Source organism: Peromyscus eremicus, chromosome 17 (genome assembly GCF_949786415.1).
Source record: "Peromyscus eremicus chromosome 17, PerEre_H2_v1, whole genome shotgun sequence".
Lineage (NCBI taxonomy): Eukaryota > Metazoa > Chordata > Mammalia > Rodentia > Cricetidae > Peromyscus > Peromyscus eremicus.
In genome coordinates, this window is record NC_081433.1 from 58,239,812 (window position 1) to 58,255,863 (window position 16,052).

Here is a 16,052-nt window from a genome sequence, read left to right on the forward strand (position 1 = left end):
TTTAGGACAGGGGTGTAGCTTTTGTCCTTGAGTAGTGCAAGCTGTCTTCATATGCATATTCATTCACCTTTGCTGTGAGCTGGCCCTTACCATTCAATACCCTCAAGAGTTTGGTCCCTGGAGGCTCTAGGCATTTGTGTGGTTCACTTTCTCCAGACACCTCAAGCCTGAGGTCTGTCCCCCTGGCCTCCTGGGACCACCATGTCTATCTCTTCCTTCCCTAGGTCCTTGGCAGACAGACAAATGTACAGCCCTGGGCCACTCCCTGACCTTGAGTGTGCTTGGCCACAGAGGCACCACTTCATGCCCTGAGATCTGAACCTTGTTTGATCAGACCTGAGCAAGATGGGCCTAGGCTGACGGCACCAGGAGGGACCTGGGCTATGGCAGCTTCGAGTGTACACAAGGTGACCTATCCTATCCCAGGTCAGGGTATTTTCCAGACCCTATCCACTCTCTGCTGTGTAAGGTTATACTCAAGGAGTGTGACAAGTGCAGGCACACACCTATGTGGCAGCAGTTACATCTGGCTACCCACAAAAGACGCATGTGGACACAGGCTGTGGCTGGGACTTCTTGAGAGGGCCTTACCTTGGACATCTGGCTGAAGTCAGCAAAGCCCTCGGCACTGCTGAAGGAGCCGCTTCCAAAGGGGTCTAGGGTTCCAAAGGGATCTGCAAGGGGCACCAACACAGCTGGGGTTAGGGTCTGGGCAGATGTGCCTAACATCGAGGGGCAGTCCTAGGATCCAGGAGTAGGAGACTCAGGGCTGTGAATGTCTCTGGGAAGATGGCTCACAGTGATCAAATGAGGGATTGGTTCCTGCTGTCCTACCAGTCCAGGAGAAACAGGTGACATGGAGAGAATGAGCCATTAGAGGGTGGCTGGACACACCACAGTTTGTGTGCGTGTGGACCATCAGCTGGGAGAGATTCCCTCACCCCCAGCTTTTCAGATAAGGTCTCACTCTGTAGCCCAGGCTGGTCTGGAACTCACAGAGATCCCCCTGCCTCTGACTCTTGAGTGGTAGGATTATTAAAGATGTGTACTCCCATGCCTGAGTCTGTTTTGAAACTAGTGATCCTCTAGGCTTTTTCCTAGTGCTGGGGTCAGAGGTGAGTGCCACCATGCTTGGGAAACTGTGGACTATTCCCATTAAGGACAATGAGCAAATGGCCCCCAGCACCAGCGTTAACAGATAAATTGTCTGGAAGGACGGACGCCAGCTTCTGCTGGGACAGACAGGCCTGTGAGGGTGAGATGAGGGCATCCACTTAGGCATCACGCTCCACCGAGCTACACTAATGTGGAGACTGATGACATTATTGAGGCGTGATGTGGTCAGGAGGGTGGGAGCTTCAAGTCTCACCTGATCCTTTCGAGGAGATGCTGGAGGAAGAGAAGGGATCACTGGACTCAAATGGGTCGAGCTGAGGGAGGAAAGAGAAGAGTTTATTCTGCCATCTACCCACTCAATGTACTTTCCAACATGTTCAAATGCCATTAACAATACCACACATCAGAGAGTGGGGTGACTCAGACAAACCTGGGTAGTGCAGGGGAATCCTCAACAGATGCCCTGCAGCAGGTAACACTGATGAATGCTATAGTCCCCACAAAGTACCATGAACTGAAGGTCTGAGAAATGAACTAACGCCACAGACACAGAGGGCATTAAGATTGGTAGAAGTGGAGTCTCTGCCTAAAATCCCCTAGAGAGGGGTTGAGGGCATGGCTCAATAAAGGGAGGGAAGTTTGTCTTTCAATGGAAGGAAGAGAGTCAGAAATGACACATGCCTGGCCAATCGTATGAGCACTTAACTCAACGGGCTTGGTGGTGCACAACTTTAATCCTAGCACTGGGGAGGCAGAGGCAGGCGGATCTCTTAGTTCAAGGTGAGCCTGGTCTACAGAGCAAGGACACCCAGGGCTACACAGAGAGACCCTGCCTCAAAAAAAGCCAAAAATAAATAATAAAAATTAAAAAGAGTAGTTAACTCTTTTAAATTCACACCTGTCTTCCCAGCACACAGGAGGCCAAGGCAGGAGGACTGCTGCAATTCTGAGGCCAGTTGGGACTACGCTGAGAGACTATGCCTCAAAAGAAAAGAGAAACAGAGGAGAGAGACCCACATAAAAAGGATCAAAGCAAAAATGATAAATGCTGCCAGCACCATGGAGGTGCGGACAGGCAGATTTCTGAGTCCCAGGGCTACACAGAGAGTACCTGCCTCATAAAAACAAAAATACACTAACAAACAAAAAATTCAGAGCTGGAGGGGTGGCTCGGTGGTTACAAGCACTGGCTGCCTTTCCAGTGGGCCAGAGTTGGTTCCCGGCACCCACAAGGTGGTTCAACCACCTGTATCTCAAGGTGCAGGGATCTGATGCCCTCTTCTGGACTCCACAGGCACCAGGTACTCACGTGGTATACAGACAGATAAGCAGGCAAAACACGTACAAAACTAAAATAAAAACTTCTTAAAATCTTTAAAAAGGAAAATCCCAACAGAAAAGCAATTATAGGTTGTGTTTCACTCTCCAGCATGCTGGGCAAAGGAACTGGATTCTAGAACATGTAGAAATATGCATGCATGATGAGCTAGATTGGGGATGGGACCCCAGTCTCAACATAAAATTCCTTTGTTTCTCTCGTGTGTGAGGTTTGTTTGCACGTGTGTGGGGTGAGTGTGTGCATGCAAAGGCCAGAGGCACCTGGCCTCCTATCTCATCGCCCTCTGCCTTACTCCTTTGAGGCAGGGTTTCTCACTGAACCTGGAGCTGGGCTGGCCAGCAGGCCCCAGCCATCCTCCTGTCTCTACCCAGCTCAGGGCAGGCTGTGATGTTTAAGATCTCAGGCAGCTTGTTTCACAGGTGCTGGGGTCTCCATGTCCACCTCGGGCTTGCACAGGCATGCTCCTGACTGCTGAGCCACCACCCCAGCACCCCAGCACCCCAGCACCCCAGCACCGCCACCCACCCTGCGGTTTGTTGGCTTTTTTTTTTTTTTTTTTAGACAGAGTCTCACAGTGTCTTACTACTTGCTATAAAAACCAGGCTGGCCTGGAATTTTGTTTCTTATATTCTATACACAGCCTGAAGGGAAATTCGCACAGCATTCTAAGTGCACTTGCACCCTGGCTATATATATATCCAAACCACATGAGGTCAGATGTGGAACTCTGCACTTGTATCATGATGTCAGGTCTGGCAGGGGCAGATTAGGTCCTCTGAAAGTTACATGAAGGGAAAAGCAAGCAAGATTGGCGCCTCCCAGACTTCTGGTTCCTCACTTGCACGAAAACCACTCCTTCTGGGCAGGGCTGGTTTCCTTCTCTGGCTTCTGCCATGTTGCACCCACAACAAAACCAATGGCCACACTACTCCAGAACTCTGAACCAAAATAAACCTCTTTGCTTTATTAAGTGTCCAGCCTCAGGAATTTTGTTAGAGTAACAGAAAACAGGCTAACACCCTCTAAGTTATCTAACTCAAATGATGCCATCAGTGATTTGCACCAGATGGATCCCAGAGCACAGCCAACGAGATGGTTTATTAAGTAAAGGTGTTTGCTGACAATCTGAGTTTGTTCCCAATAACCTACTTGGTGGAAATAGACATCAACATGTGCTGTGGCACTCACAAGTGTACACACACATACAAAATAGTGGCTGTGGACTCTTCAGTGGTTAAGAGCTCTTGATGCTCTCGTACAGTCTGGTCCCCAACATCCATGTCAGGTAACCCACAACAGACTGAACTCCTGCTCTAGGGAATATGATATTTTCTTCTGGCCTCCCAGGGCACCTGCACACATGTGGTACACATAAATTCATGTAGATACACACATAATAAAAAATGTGTATTTTTAAAAAAGAACTAAAAAGAAAATAAATAAGAATGTAATTTAAAAGAAAAAAGACGGCAGGGCAGGCTGATGGAGGGAATGTGTGGGCTCTATGTGTGTGGCGCGGGGCCTCGCTGTGTTGTCCAGGACGGCCTGGACTCAAGTCTTCCCCCAGCTTCCCCTCGAGCGGACAGGACAACAGGTGCAGGCACCATGCCCAGCTTCTCGTGGTGTTTTGCTGTAGCTGTGGGAGACGGAGTGGAGCTGGGAGCAGAGGAGAGGGACAGGAAGGGACAAGAGCTATTAGAGGAGATGCCCTGGCCCCGACGTGGCGCCGTAGTGTGCTGGCTCACAAGACAGGGCCTGGCAATGACAGCATTGACCAGGAATGAGACCAGGCTTGTAATCCCAGCTCCTGGCCAAGCCAGCCAGCCTCCTGACACCACGGACCCATCCAAACACACATCAGACCAGACCTGCTCAAGTGGGCCCAGAGACCACTCACCTTTGGAGGTAAGGAAGGGTTCTTTGTGAAGGGGTCTGAGGTAAACGGGTCCTTCTTTGTCTGCTTCTTGAAGAAGTCATCAGTGTTTGAGCTGTGGAATGGGTCACTTTCTTTGAAAGGGTCCCCTCCAAATGGGTCTAGAAAGAGAGGGTACAACGGGTGAGCAATGATACTAGAGAGATGTAAGGAGTGGACACCAGGGAGATAAGGTGAGGAGTGGACACCAGGGAGAGAAAAACTCAGGATGAGATAGAAATTGTGGTGACTGGTCAGTTGCCCCGGAGTCAGGACCTCTCAGGGTGATGGACTGTCGACCGTCCTTCAACCTCTAAACATCTGTCAGAAGCTTTCCTGGCACCTGCTGCCAAACCTAACAGCCTGACCCACATGGAGGAAGAAGAAAACAGACTCCTACAAGTGCCCTGACCGCCACACATGGCACACCTACACACAACTGTTAAATAAAAGTTTCTTGAGACGGGATCTTGCTATGTAGACCAGCTATGTAGGCTGGCTTTGAACTCAGGAGATCCACCTGCTTCTGCCTACTGAGTCACCGAATTCTGGGATTAACGGTGTGTGCCACCATGCCCAGTTCATAAAACTTTTTTAAAAGGAGAATTTTGTGATGTGTACATCATGCTCCATAATAAAGCTGCATTTAACACTAATAAGCAATGTGGGTGGTGCCAGGGTCAGGAAGCACACTGGTGGGACCAGGGCCAGGGTCAGGAAGCACACTGGTGGGACCAGGGCCAGGGGCAGGAAGCATACTGGTGGGGCCAGGGGCAGGAAGCACACTGGTGGGGCCAGGGGCAGGAAGCACACTGGTGGGACCAGGGGCAGGAAGCACACTGGTGGGGCCAGGGGCAGGAAGCACACTGGTGGGGCCAGGGGCAGGAAGCACACTGGTGGGACCAGGGGCAGGAAGCACACTGGTGGGGCCAGGGGCAGGAAGCACACTGGTGGGGCCAGGGGCAGGAAGCACACTGGTGGGACCAGGGGCAGGAAGCACACTGGTGGCGCCAGGCACTGGACAGGATGGGAGCTACTGTGACAGATGCGGGTTTCTGCTGGGGTGCAAAGTTTCCAAATCTTTTCTGTTTCTGTAGCTAGGGATGGAATTCAGGCTTTCGGGCACACTAGGCAATGCCAACACAGGAGAAAGAAGTCACACACGACACATGATGGCTGTCTTTTGCTATGACATCATTGTCCCTGGCATGAGTGGTGGGAAACCCCACCATGTGTGACACTTACATCACACACCCAACATAGGCAGCTATGGCACAAGTGACCGTGTCCCCAAATGAACTGGGTCTGGAGAGACTCTGAGCACTGTCAGGGACACAAGGAAGGCAGCCTTTACCTGTGACTGCCGTCTGCTGCTCTGCGAAGGGATCGTTCTGGAAGGGGTCACCTGGAGCAGAGAGAGCAGCAGTCAGGGGAGTGGAGGGAGGACAGCGGGGAGACAGGCCTTCTGCCTGGCTCAAGAGGAAGAAGTGGTCCCTCTGCACCCCGGCCCTGCCACAGAGGGTCATGGGTAAAAAGTGGGAGCCCCAGGCCGGAAAACACTTAATTAAGCTGGCCCAGATGCTTGGCCAGCTGCAGAAATAACTAGTCTTTGAGAAAGCACTTTTCTTTCTCCACTCTGGATCCCTGCATTTCCTACCTTGCTCTGTAAGAGCACAGGGACACAGTGGCTGTCCTGGCCATGTCATGATGACCTATGACAATGCCAAAGCTGCTGGATCCGTCCCTTAGACCTAAGATCAAAATCTGAAAGTTCCCCAGGCATGGTGGCGCACACCTTTAATCACAGCACAAGCGAGGCAGAGGCAGGAGGATCTTTGTGAGTTCCAGGCCAGCCTGGTCTACATAGCAAGTTCCAGGTCAGCCAAGGCTACACAAACATCTACCCTGTCTCAAAAAACAAACAAACAAACAAACAAACAAATAAAAACCTTAAAGTTAAGGGGCTGGAGCAGTGGCTTAGCAGTTAAAAGCATCGCTTGTTTCTACGGAGGACCCAGGTTCAAGTCCCAGCATCTACATGGCAGTTCACAACTATCTGTAATTCCAGCTCTGGAGTATCTGATGCCCTCTTGTGCCATCTAGGAGCACTGCACACACATGCAAGCAAAAGACCCATACATTCACAAGAAAGTATTTCAAAAAGAAAAGAAACAATAGTCCTTTCATGGGCACGCAGGCTGGGGCATACCTTTGAAGGGGTCAGCTCCTTTAAATGGATCGGACTTGAAGGGGTCCTCCGCCTGGAAGGGGTCTGGATGTAGTTCTTGTGAGTTGTTGCTAAACAGTAAGGCTTTGTTTTTGAAAGGGTCATCCTAGGAGTGTGAAGAAAGGACAGGCACTGAGTTACTTCTGATCTAAGCCAAGTGCAGGATTTCACGCTTAACTCAGATCTGCACTTGATGCAGTGTGAGCTAAAACAGAATGCCTGAGAGGAGTCACACAAGTGGAGATTTTGGCTAAAAGCAACGCTGGACATGAATTTATTTGCTGAGGAAGCAATGGAGACCAGGTGTGAACTCATGGAAACTCTGCACCATAGCTTTGCAGTGTTTCAATAAATCTAAAACAACTCTAGTAAAGCCACTGAGGAGAAAGAACAAATAGATGGAATCTACCCACCCACATGGTGGAATAATACTCAGCCTTGAAGAGGATGAAAATTCTGCTGTAAAAAGAGGAGACTTGAGGATGTGAAGCTAAGTGGAAATAAGATGTCTGTGACAGAGAGATAAATGCTGTGTGATCCCATTCATACGAAGCCCCTGGAGTCACCACATTCACAGGGACAGAAAGTGGAATGATGGGGCCAGTGCCATCGACCCTCAACCCCGACAAGTTCTATGTCAAGAAACAAGTGGGCCGTTTCTGCCTGAGTGGGAAGTGGGGCTTGGGGTGACACTGGTGCAGTGGGAGCTGCTAAAGCATGCAGGGCACTTTGCATTTTTATAAAAAGGTGCTTATTTCTAGAAACTGGAAAGTGTATTCAAAGCAGCAGAACAACAACAAAAAAAACCATTTACTTTCTAAGAGTGCTTGTCCATAGTGGAAATGGCCTGTGGGGCAGGGTGACCCCTGTAAGCAGAATGTTGGGTTGAGAATTAGGGATCTGTTCTGCTTAACAGAGACACAATCCTCCATGAAACAGGGATGTTTAACTGGAATACTTTTTTTTTTAGGGAGGCAGGGTCTAGCTGTGCAGCCCTGACTGGCCTGGAACTCACTATGTAGACAAGGCTGGCCTTGGGCTCATACATCAGCCGGCCTCTGCCTCCCTGACTGTTGGGGTTAGATGGCCATGGGCTACCATGACCAGCAGATGGTTTCTCAGACACCTGCAGCTGGGTGAAGGGACTGTCATTCCTCCCCTGACCCAGTCATTCTAAGCTAGGACATCTGTGAAAGCAGACAATGGTTTGAAGAAATGACATGAGTGGTCTAAAAGGACGCATTCTAACAAGGCTGCCTGCACCTGGGATAGGAGAATGGTGCCCAGAGGGACTGGGTTAAGAGGAAGCCACTAGATAGGAACAGGGAGCACCCTGGCTCTGGGAGAGGCTGAAGCAGGAGGATAAGAGTTCCTCACCAGCCTGGTCACACAGCAAGCTTCCTTCAGGAAATGAAAAAAACAAAGATAAAACAGGAAGCATCAGTCACTGACTTGGGGGAAGAAGTGGTGGGCCATATTCTTACCTGGGACTGATCCTTTGGAGCTTCTGGGCACAGGCCTTCCTAGAGAAGCCAGGCCTGGCGCTCAGGGAGGTTAAGCACAGATGCAGCCAGCGTGGCATCTGCTGAAGACACCTGGGTGCTGCCAGCCCTGAGAGGCACACACCCCAGTGCAGCTGCTGGGGTTCAGGATGGAGAGAAATGCGATGGGAGATTCTGACCGAAGGAAGCCCGTGCACTGAGGCAGAAGACAGACCTACCTCTCTGCCCTACCATGGGCAAAGGAAGGACACACAGCTGTTGGGGTTCAAGGACGGAGAGACACCGGCAGAAGGTCATGACCTAAGGAAGCCCTGAACCGGGCAGAAGACTCTTGTACTAGCCCTGGGTGAGGAATGGGCTGTGTTTCAAGAGACAAAGGGATGAGGGATGGAGCTTGGTCTCAGAAAGGAAGCTCATGTCATTTATGGACAGGCCTAGGTACTGACTATCTGTTGTTTACAATTGCTGAAGGGAAGACGAGGAGTGAATGGGTTTCAATGGCACAAATGTGCCTGTGAACTACACTACCAGTTCTCACATGGTGGCATGGCGGGACCTATGCAGTGATGTCAGAAGGAATCGTACACCTCGTGCAACTGTGACACCCTCCCCAAAGGGGGCCACAGCATAGCTGGGTGCAGCTCAGCGGCAAAGACTAACTGAGCATGTATGCAGCCCAGCACTGCAGCCAAGGCACTGGCTCAAATTAACAGTAAGGAAGAAACAGAGCTGGAAAGAGGGCCTTTCCCCACCCACAAATGGGAACACGGCCAGCCACCAGCCAGGAGAATGAAGGGCATGTCACTCTGGGAGACAGAATATAAGGGCAAGAACAGGCCTGTGGCACTTCCAAATGCAGGACACATTCTATCATTGTGTGCATAGAAGAGGATAAATGAATTTACAATGCCACTAGTAGATGCCATCTTCTCAGAGCATCGAGTCACGTGGTCACTTGGTGATGTAACTACATTAGGGTGGGTGATAAGTACCTTCACAGAGCTAAAACACAGTAACTACTTTCATTTAATTACTAGGTTTTGCAGCATGGAGGATGGGACCCAGGGCCTCACACACACTGGGCAAGACCCCACTACTGAGTCACGTGCCCAGCTGCAGAAAACACCTTCAAAAGCAAGGCAGCAGCTAGCCCTAAGCTCTGCCTGCTTTCAGAGTACGGACCAGGTCACAGAGGACACCCAAGAAGTTTCTGTGACATCCTCGCCTTTTACAGAATGTTGGGGACTGGGTGTGGGGTGCATCCCTTTCATCTCATCACTCAGAGGCAGGGGCACATGGATCTCTGTGAGCCCAAGGTCAGCCTGGTCTTCATAATGAGTTCCGGGCCAGCCATGGCTATACCGTGAGACCTTGTCTCAACAAAACACAACAAAACGAAGTGTGTTGGGTGGGTGCCCAATGCTGCAGCTCCTGCTAACTGTACTGATGCAAGTATTCCCATCCTCAGTTGAGTTCAAGTTACCAGCTAAGCGTCTCTCATTTATAAATCCTTGCTGGGAGTCCATAACCTTGGCCCCTGAATGTTACCAAGGCTCAAGTGGCCAAGGACCCAACCTGTCCTGATGAGTCAAAGTAACAAATGGGATGGTGCACGGCTTTCTCTCTGCTGGGTGGGCTGGCTGGGTATCCAGGAAGAGGCTCCCATCAGTCACAAGAAATAAACATGGCCTTGGGCTGGGTGCAAGGCTCGGTGGTGAGTACTTGCTGGCATGTGTGAGGCCCTGGGTTCCACCTGTGCTAACATGTGTGAGGCCCTGGGCTCCACCTGTGCTAACATGTGTGAGGCCCTGGGCTCCACCTGTGCTAACATGTGTGAGGCCCTGGGTTCCACCTGTGCTAACATGTGTGAGGGAGACCCTGGGCTCTTCCTGTGCTAACATGTGTGAGGCCCTGGGCTCCTCCTGTGCTAACATGTGTGAGGCCCTGGGCTCCACCTGTGCTAACATGTGTGAGGCCCTGGGCTCCTCCTGTGCTAACATGTGTGAGGCCCTGGGCTCCTCCTGTGCTAACATGTGTGAGGCCCTGGGCTCCACCTGTGCTAACATGTGTGAGGCCCTGGGCTCCTCCTGTGCTAACATGTGTGAGGCCCTGGGCTCCATCTGTGCTAACATGTGTGAGGCCCTGGGTTCCACCTGTGCTAACATATGTGAGGTCCTGGGCTCTACCTACAGCACTGTGAAAGAAAAAAGTAATTAAGGGTATACACACAGAAGTGAACATGGTCTTAAGAATCCTATGTCTCCACCACGGGAACTTACATTTAGCTCTGTGACTCAAGAATCACCTACAGAAAGTTCTAGATGTGCCACCCTGGTTGCACTGTTCTCCACAAGCACAGTGCCTAGCTGCACCCCACAAAGAGAACTGACGGAGCACACTCTGCTCCAGACAGTCCCCAGATGGAATACTGAACAAAGACCTTGCTTCAAAGTGTTTATTAAGAAATGGAAACAACCCCAAAAATGATCTTAAAACTATTTGTACAAAGAGATGTGGGTTCCTTCAGACACAAGTCCTGAGCTTCTAGGTAATGTATCTGATAGTTACACTGTACACGTGACAGTCCACCACGCAAACAAACTCTGCCTGCTTCAACAATGGACAAAAATGACCAGGTACGAAAGGCTCAGCTGGTAGCAGAAACGACCAGCTACCTGACTGTCATCCACTGCCAAGATGCAGCCCAGGATGTGAGCCTGATAAAAGCCCAGAGAACCGGGCACACTCCTTTAATCCCCACAACTGGAATCTCCGGAGTTCCAGGCCAGCCTGGGTTGCAGTGACACCTTGTCTCAAAACAGAGAGAGAGAGAGAGAGAGAGAGAGAGAGAGAGAGAGAGAGAGAGAGAGAGAGAGAGGAGAGAGAGAGAGAGAGAGAGAGAGAGAGAGAGAGAGAGAGAGAGAGAACGAGAGAGAGAGAGAGAGAACGAGAGAACAACAAACCAAGCAGTCTACAAGGGCAGGCTTAAGCCATGATTTCCCCTGGCCCAGGACACAGGACAACCCAGCTGCATGGGGAGCAATGGTGAGATAGAATAGAGAGCACAGTCACAAGATGGAAACACACACCAGCTACAGGCCACAAAGCAGGGAATTCCATGGGAATCCCATGGAACAGTGAAGCCTGAGATACCCATGGTGGGCAGGAAGCCACCTGCTTGTGCGTCTAAGAGTGAACGGGACCTCTGCGGGCAGACACGAGGGACAGGCAGGGTTACAGACAGCACCTTCTAAGTAGTCCAGGGGAAGTAGTCTTCCCTGTGAGTTCTTGGATGTGAAAGAAACACAGAGAAGAGAGGGGAAGGTGGCTGTGTTTAAAGCACAAGGCAAGGAGGGAAGGGACCAAGAAGAAGCAGCAGCAGGGCTGGAGCAAGGCAGAGCCCTGGAAGATGAGGCGGCCAAGTGGTTAAGAGTAGCATAGCACCCCAGATACTACAGGCCCAACCACAGAGACATCCCGGGACGGGGGCTGATGACTCCAACAAGGGGCACTGACAACCCGAGAGAAGGGTCACACTGCCTAGGCTGATGGCTCACAAGCAGAGAGGGTCACACAGTGTTGAGGTTCTCCCAGAGAGGCCGGCCAACAGCTGACTGCGCAGCACCCGGAAAGCAGACAAGCTGTGGTGTTCTCAGTGTGCACTGCAGGATGGGACCTGGGGCCTTCAGTGCTTACTACAAGCTCCAGCTCCAGCTGATTTTTCATCTTTCAGAATCACTTGGCCTGAATAACACATGTGCACCCCAAGGCTGCCATCCGTGGAGTATGGAGCTTCCACAGTATGGGACTACATGGGCTTCGGTTAGGTTTGCCCTCCACATTTGTGTGACTGGCCCAATAGAAACACTTCTGAGGAAATGAACACTTGGGCCTCACAGCTTTTAGACAGCAGGATAAACTCAACCGCCAGCCCTGGGCCCTGTGCAGATTGCCATCAAAAACAACGGGTGCCATGCACTGAGGGAGGCAGTGCCGTGTGCAGATCTGTAGGTGCAGCAGAGCCCACGAGGACCAGGAGACGCTTACTCGACCTTTACCATGGCTCCAAAGCCGCCTCTCTCTGCCAGCAAGATGCCTTCACTCAGGGTGGCCAGGTCAGGCAGGCTGGTGCCCGAGACCCCATCAGGCACCTGGTCGTACTGTTCCAGGCTCCGGTGAGCTTCTAGGCGGCTCTCCTGCAGCTGTGACAGCTTGCTTCTCGCCTGGAAGACAAACACCACAGACATAAGAGGAGCACGGGGTACAGTCAGCAAGATGCCTTGCCCAGGGAATCGTGCACACAGAAGGACTGCCCTGCACAGGCTGTACACCAGACAGGATGCCCTGATCCATGAATACCAAGACACCCTACTGCTCCAGACCTCTGCAGCCTAGCCCCCAGAGGAGCACTTGCTCCCTCAAACCAATTCTCAACCAACTATAATTAGACAGAATCTGGATTGGCAATCTGTTCCTTCTCAGGGTTTTACTACATGCTTGTTTCCCTCACTCCCAGACAAAGAACTCGTGGAGAGGGAGGGTGACACACGTAGAGGAGACAGCTTGGTGCATGCAGCTGGCCTGGACCCAACCTCTGTTTCTCTATTGTTTTGTTTTGTTGAGACAGGGTCTCTCTACACAGCTCTGGTTGTCCTGGAACTCACTATGTAGACCAGGCTGGCCTCCAACTCACAGAGAACCACCTGCCTGTGTCACAAGAGCTGGGATTAAAGGTGTGCATCACCATGCCCAGCTTTTTGTGGTTACTGTTGTTATTGTTTTCTGTCTCCTCTAATTTAAAAAGAAATACTGTGAATGATGGGAAGGCCAAGATGGGAATGTCAAAATGACACTCACTGTGTAGCATCTGTTAATGAAAGACAAGGGGAAGAGGAAGAGGAGGAGACACCAGAAGAGGGCCTGCAAAGGCTGAGGCAGGAGAACAGATCACAAATTCAAGGCTGACCTGAGCTACATGATAAGACTCTGTATCAAGAACAACAACAACAAAAATGATGGTGGCTATGGTGGTGCACACCTTTAATCTCAGCACTCAAGAGACAGAGGCAGGGTCTGTTCAAGGACAGAGTTCAAGGATAGCCTGGTTTACATAGTGAATTCCAGACCTGCAGGGGCTACAGAGTGAGACCTGTCTAGTCCCATCATCCTTCTATCAGCAACTCTACATGCATCTTGGGCCATCTCCATGTAAGACTCTGAGGGCAGGAGGAAAAAGCCTGATAATAATCCTACAGGATTAACATTTATAAAATACAATATATAAGACACAAGGAGGCACTGAGACAAGGAGGCACCCACATTGTTCTGTCAGCCTGTAGCCTGCAGACAAGCAGACATTTTCAGTCTAGAGGACACAGGTTTTCTTTCCTATGTACCAAGGCCCTGTACCATCCTGTTCTGTGGCCTGCATCCCAGAGACCACCACGAAGACCAATGACCACCATATGCAGGATAGGGCAGGGTCAGAGCTTTCTCCCAGCTGCCAGAAGAGGCCAAGCATTCATGGACAGGGCACTAGGCACCCTGAGCCACACTGCACAAAGCCCTCCACAGCTAATCTCCTCAGCACCAGTGACCCCAGCACACAAGCAAGTGAGACAAAAAAAGCCACAGTAACAGTGCAGCCGCACGGGGGCCCAGCTTCAGCTCGCTGCCAGCCCCGTGAAAGTACCTGGTTGATTTCATCTTGCGTGGACTTGAGGGACTTGAGGATGGTCTCCAGCTGGGCACGCCCAGCCTGGATACTCTGCTCCAGCTGTGTCTCCTCCTGCTGCAACCGATTCAGCTCTGACTTGGCCCGGTTGAGGTCATCCTCCTGGGACTTCAAGTCTGACTCCTGAGACTGGATCTGGGTTTTCAATGATGAGATCTGAAATGACAGCCAAAGGACTCACAAGTCAGAGCACAGAAAGACAGACACCAAACTTTCTCACTGTGTGAAGCTGGGGAGACGGTTAGCAGGTAAAGGTGCTGGCTGCCAAGCCTGAAGATCCGGGAGCACAGAGTGGAAGGAGAGGACCAAGTCCCACAGCTATCCTGACCTCTACATGCACACGCATAACCTCTTACAAACATGAATAAGTATAATAAACAGTTTTTAAAAGAGGTAAAAGCAGAGAGGCACCTGGAGCCCTGTTCCCTGCTGTGGGACACAGACCACAGCAGGGTGCCCAGGCCATGGGTACTGAAGCCATGCAATTCTGCAACTTCATCTCTAGGAACAGAGAGATCATTCATAGGTCAGGTCTCAAATGCCTGGAGTTTTCCAGCTCACGTTTCAGTGAGAGCATTGGTCAGGGGACATCTTCCACACCGTGGGACTCACCATCTGGGTCTCATCCTGGCATTTCTGCCGCACGTCACTCAGCATGTCCCTCAACTTGGCCTTCTGCTGGTCCATCTCATCCAGGCGGTCCTGGGCGTCCTGCTTCTGAGCCTCAAGCTCCTGCAGACTGCTGGTTTCCCTGTCTAGGTCATTTTGTAGTTCCTATGGGAAATGGATGGATGCTGACTGGTAACTGGCCCTGAACAAGGAGAGATTAAAAACAGACTCTGGGCTGGGCTGTGGCTCTGCAGTAGGAACTGTGTGGGGCCAGGCTCCATCACCGTGCTGGCCGAGAGTAAGCATGAGGTCCTGGATTCTTGTCTGGCATCTAAGCACAGGTGAGACCAGGTTTTGACCCTCATTGCCTACCAAGCATGAGTGAAACCCCAGGTTCCATTGCCAATGCCACCAAGGAAACAAAAACACTTTGCAATCCCAAGGCTGTTTCCCATGGTCCCTACACTCAGCACGAAGCAGGCCCAAGCTGCCAGGTGGTGGTGGCACACACCTTTAACCTCAACACAGGGGAGGCAGAGACAGGTGGATCTCTGTGAGTTCAAGGCTAGCTTGGTCTACAGAGGGAGTTCCAGGACAGCCAGGGCTATACAGAGAGACTGTCTCGAAAAAATGGAGAAAAAAAATCAATCAAACAAACAAAAAAAAACCCCAAAAGTGCAAGTCAGGATGCAGTATCCACACCTGTACTTCGCTGGTTTTCTGTCTGATTGCCTCTTCCTTTTCTCTGATGTCTTGTTCCAGTGAGAATTTCTCTCTGCAGGTTTAAAGACAATGCATAAAAACAGAGGTGACACTGCACAGTACAGGGCTGTCACCCTGACTGACTTCAGGCCTGATCCTATACTCCGACAGAATGACCCTGTGACCCTCCATGTGTCCTGACCCCTCAGACTTGCCATACTATGTCACAGTGACAGCATGTATCCTGATGTCCTCAGCAGAGGCCAGATAGATCAGCTTCCAAAACTGAGGGAAGGAAGCCCCTGTCTTTATACATCACCTAGCCTCAGGTACTTTTTACAGCAACACTCGTGGACTAACCAACAATCCCCCACCCTAGGATGCAGTGGAATCTGCACATGACAGGCCTCCCTCCCAGTGCCCACTGCCTGAGAGCAGTATCTTCTCCAGCTGATGGCCAAAAAGGAAAATGGAGACTTGTATGTGTGACAAGGACTTGTCAAGCCCTTACTAACTCTGAAGGTTCAGGAGGCAAACAGGGAGGAATAGAGATGGTCTCCAACATTAGCACACCCCACCCCACCCCACCCCACCCCACCCCACCCCACCCCACCCTCAAGCTGACATCAAGGAAATGGAGAGCGTGGCCCGAAGTGCAAGGACCCAGAGAGAAGCCCAGGCACACACCTTCTCCATGGGCTCCAACACCCTCGACAGCTGGTACAGGCTCCTGGACCCCCTCCTGTGAGCTAATATACTTACGCTACCACGATGTTCAAGTCTGTGACTGTCCAACAGAGACACACCATCCCCAACATCCCATACCCAATCAAATGCTACTCAGTAGTCTGAAACTGAAGGTCTGCTCAACAGGAGTAGGGGGGCACTAGGGACAAACACCTGCACATGAA

General features: G+C 51.1%; 1 protein-coding gene across 1 annotated transcript in view; it reads right to left on the minus strand.

Annotated features, from left to right (window-relative positions):
• The window catches only part of Eps15l1 (epidermal growth factor receptor pathway substrate 15 like 1), a 67,024-nt gene that overhangs the window by 27,091 nt on the left and 23,881 nt on the right, over window positions 1-16,052 (minus strand). The window contains 9 exon segments of the mRNA XM_059244480.1: window positions 592-674; window positions 1,370-1,430; window positions 4,353-4,489; window positions 5,722-5,772; window positions 6,577-6,700; window positions 12,155-12,319; window positions 13,789-13,986; window positions 14,443-14,604; window positions 15,142-15,214. Of these exon segments, the coding sequence (XP_059100463.1) occupies window positions 592-674; window positions 1,370-1,430; window positions 4,353-4,489; window positions 5,722-5,772; window positions 6,577-6,700; window positions 12,155-12,319; window positions 13,789-13,986; window positions 14,443-14,604; window positions 15,142-15,214 (1,054 nt within the window).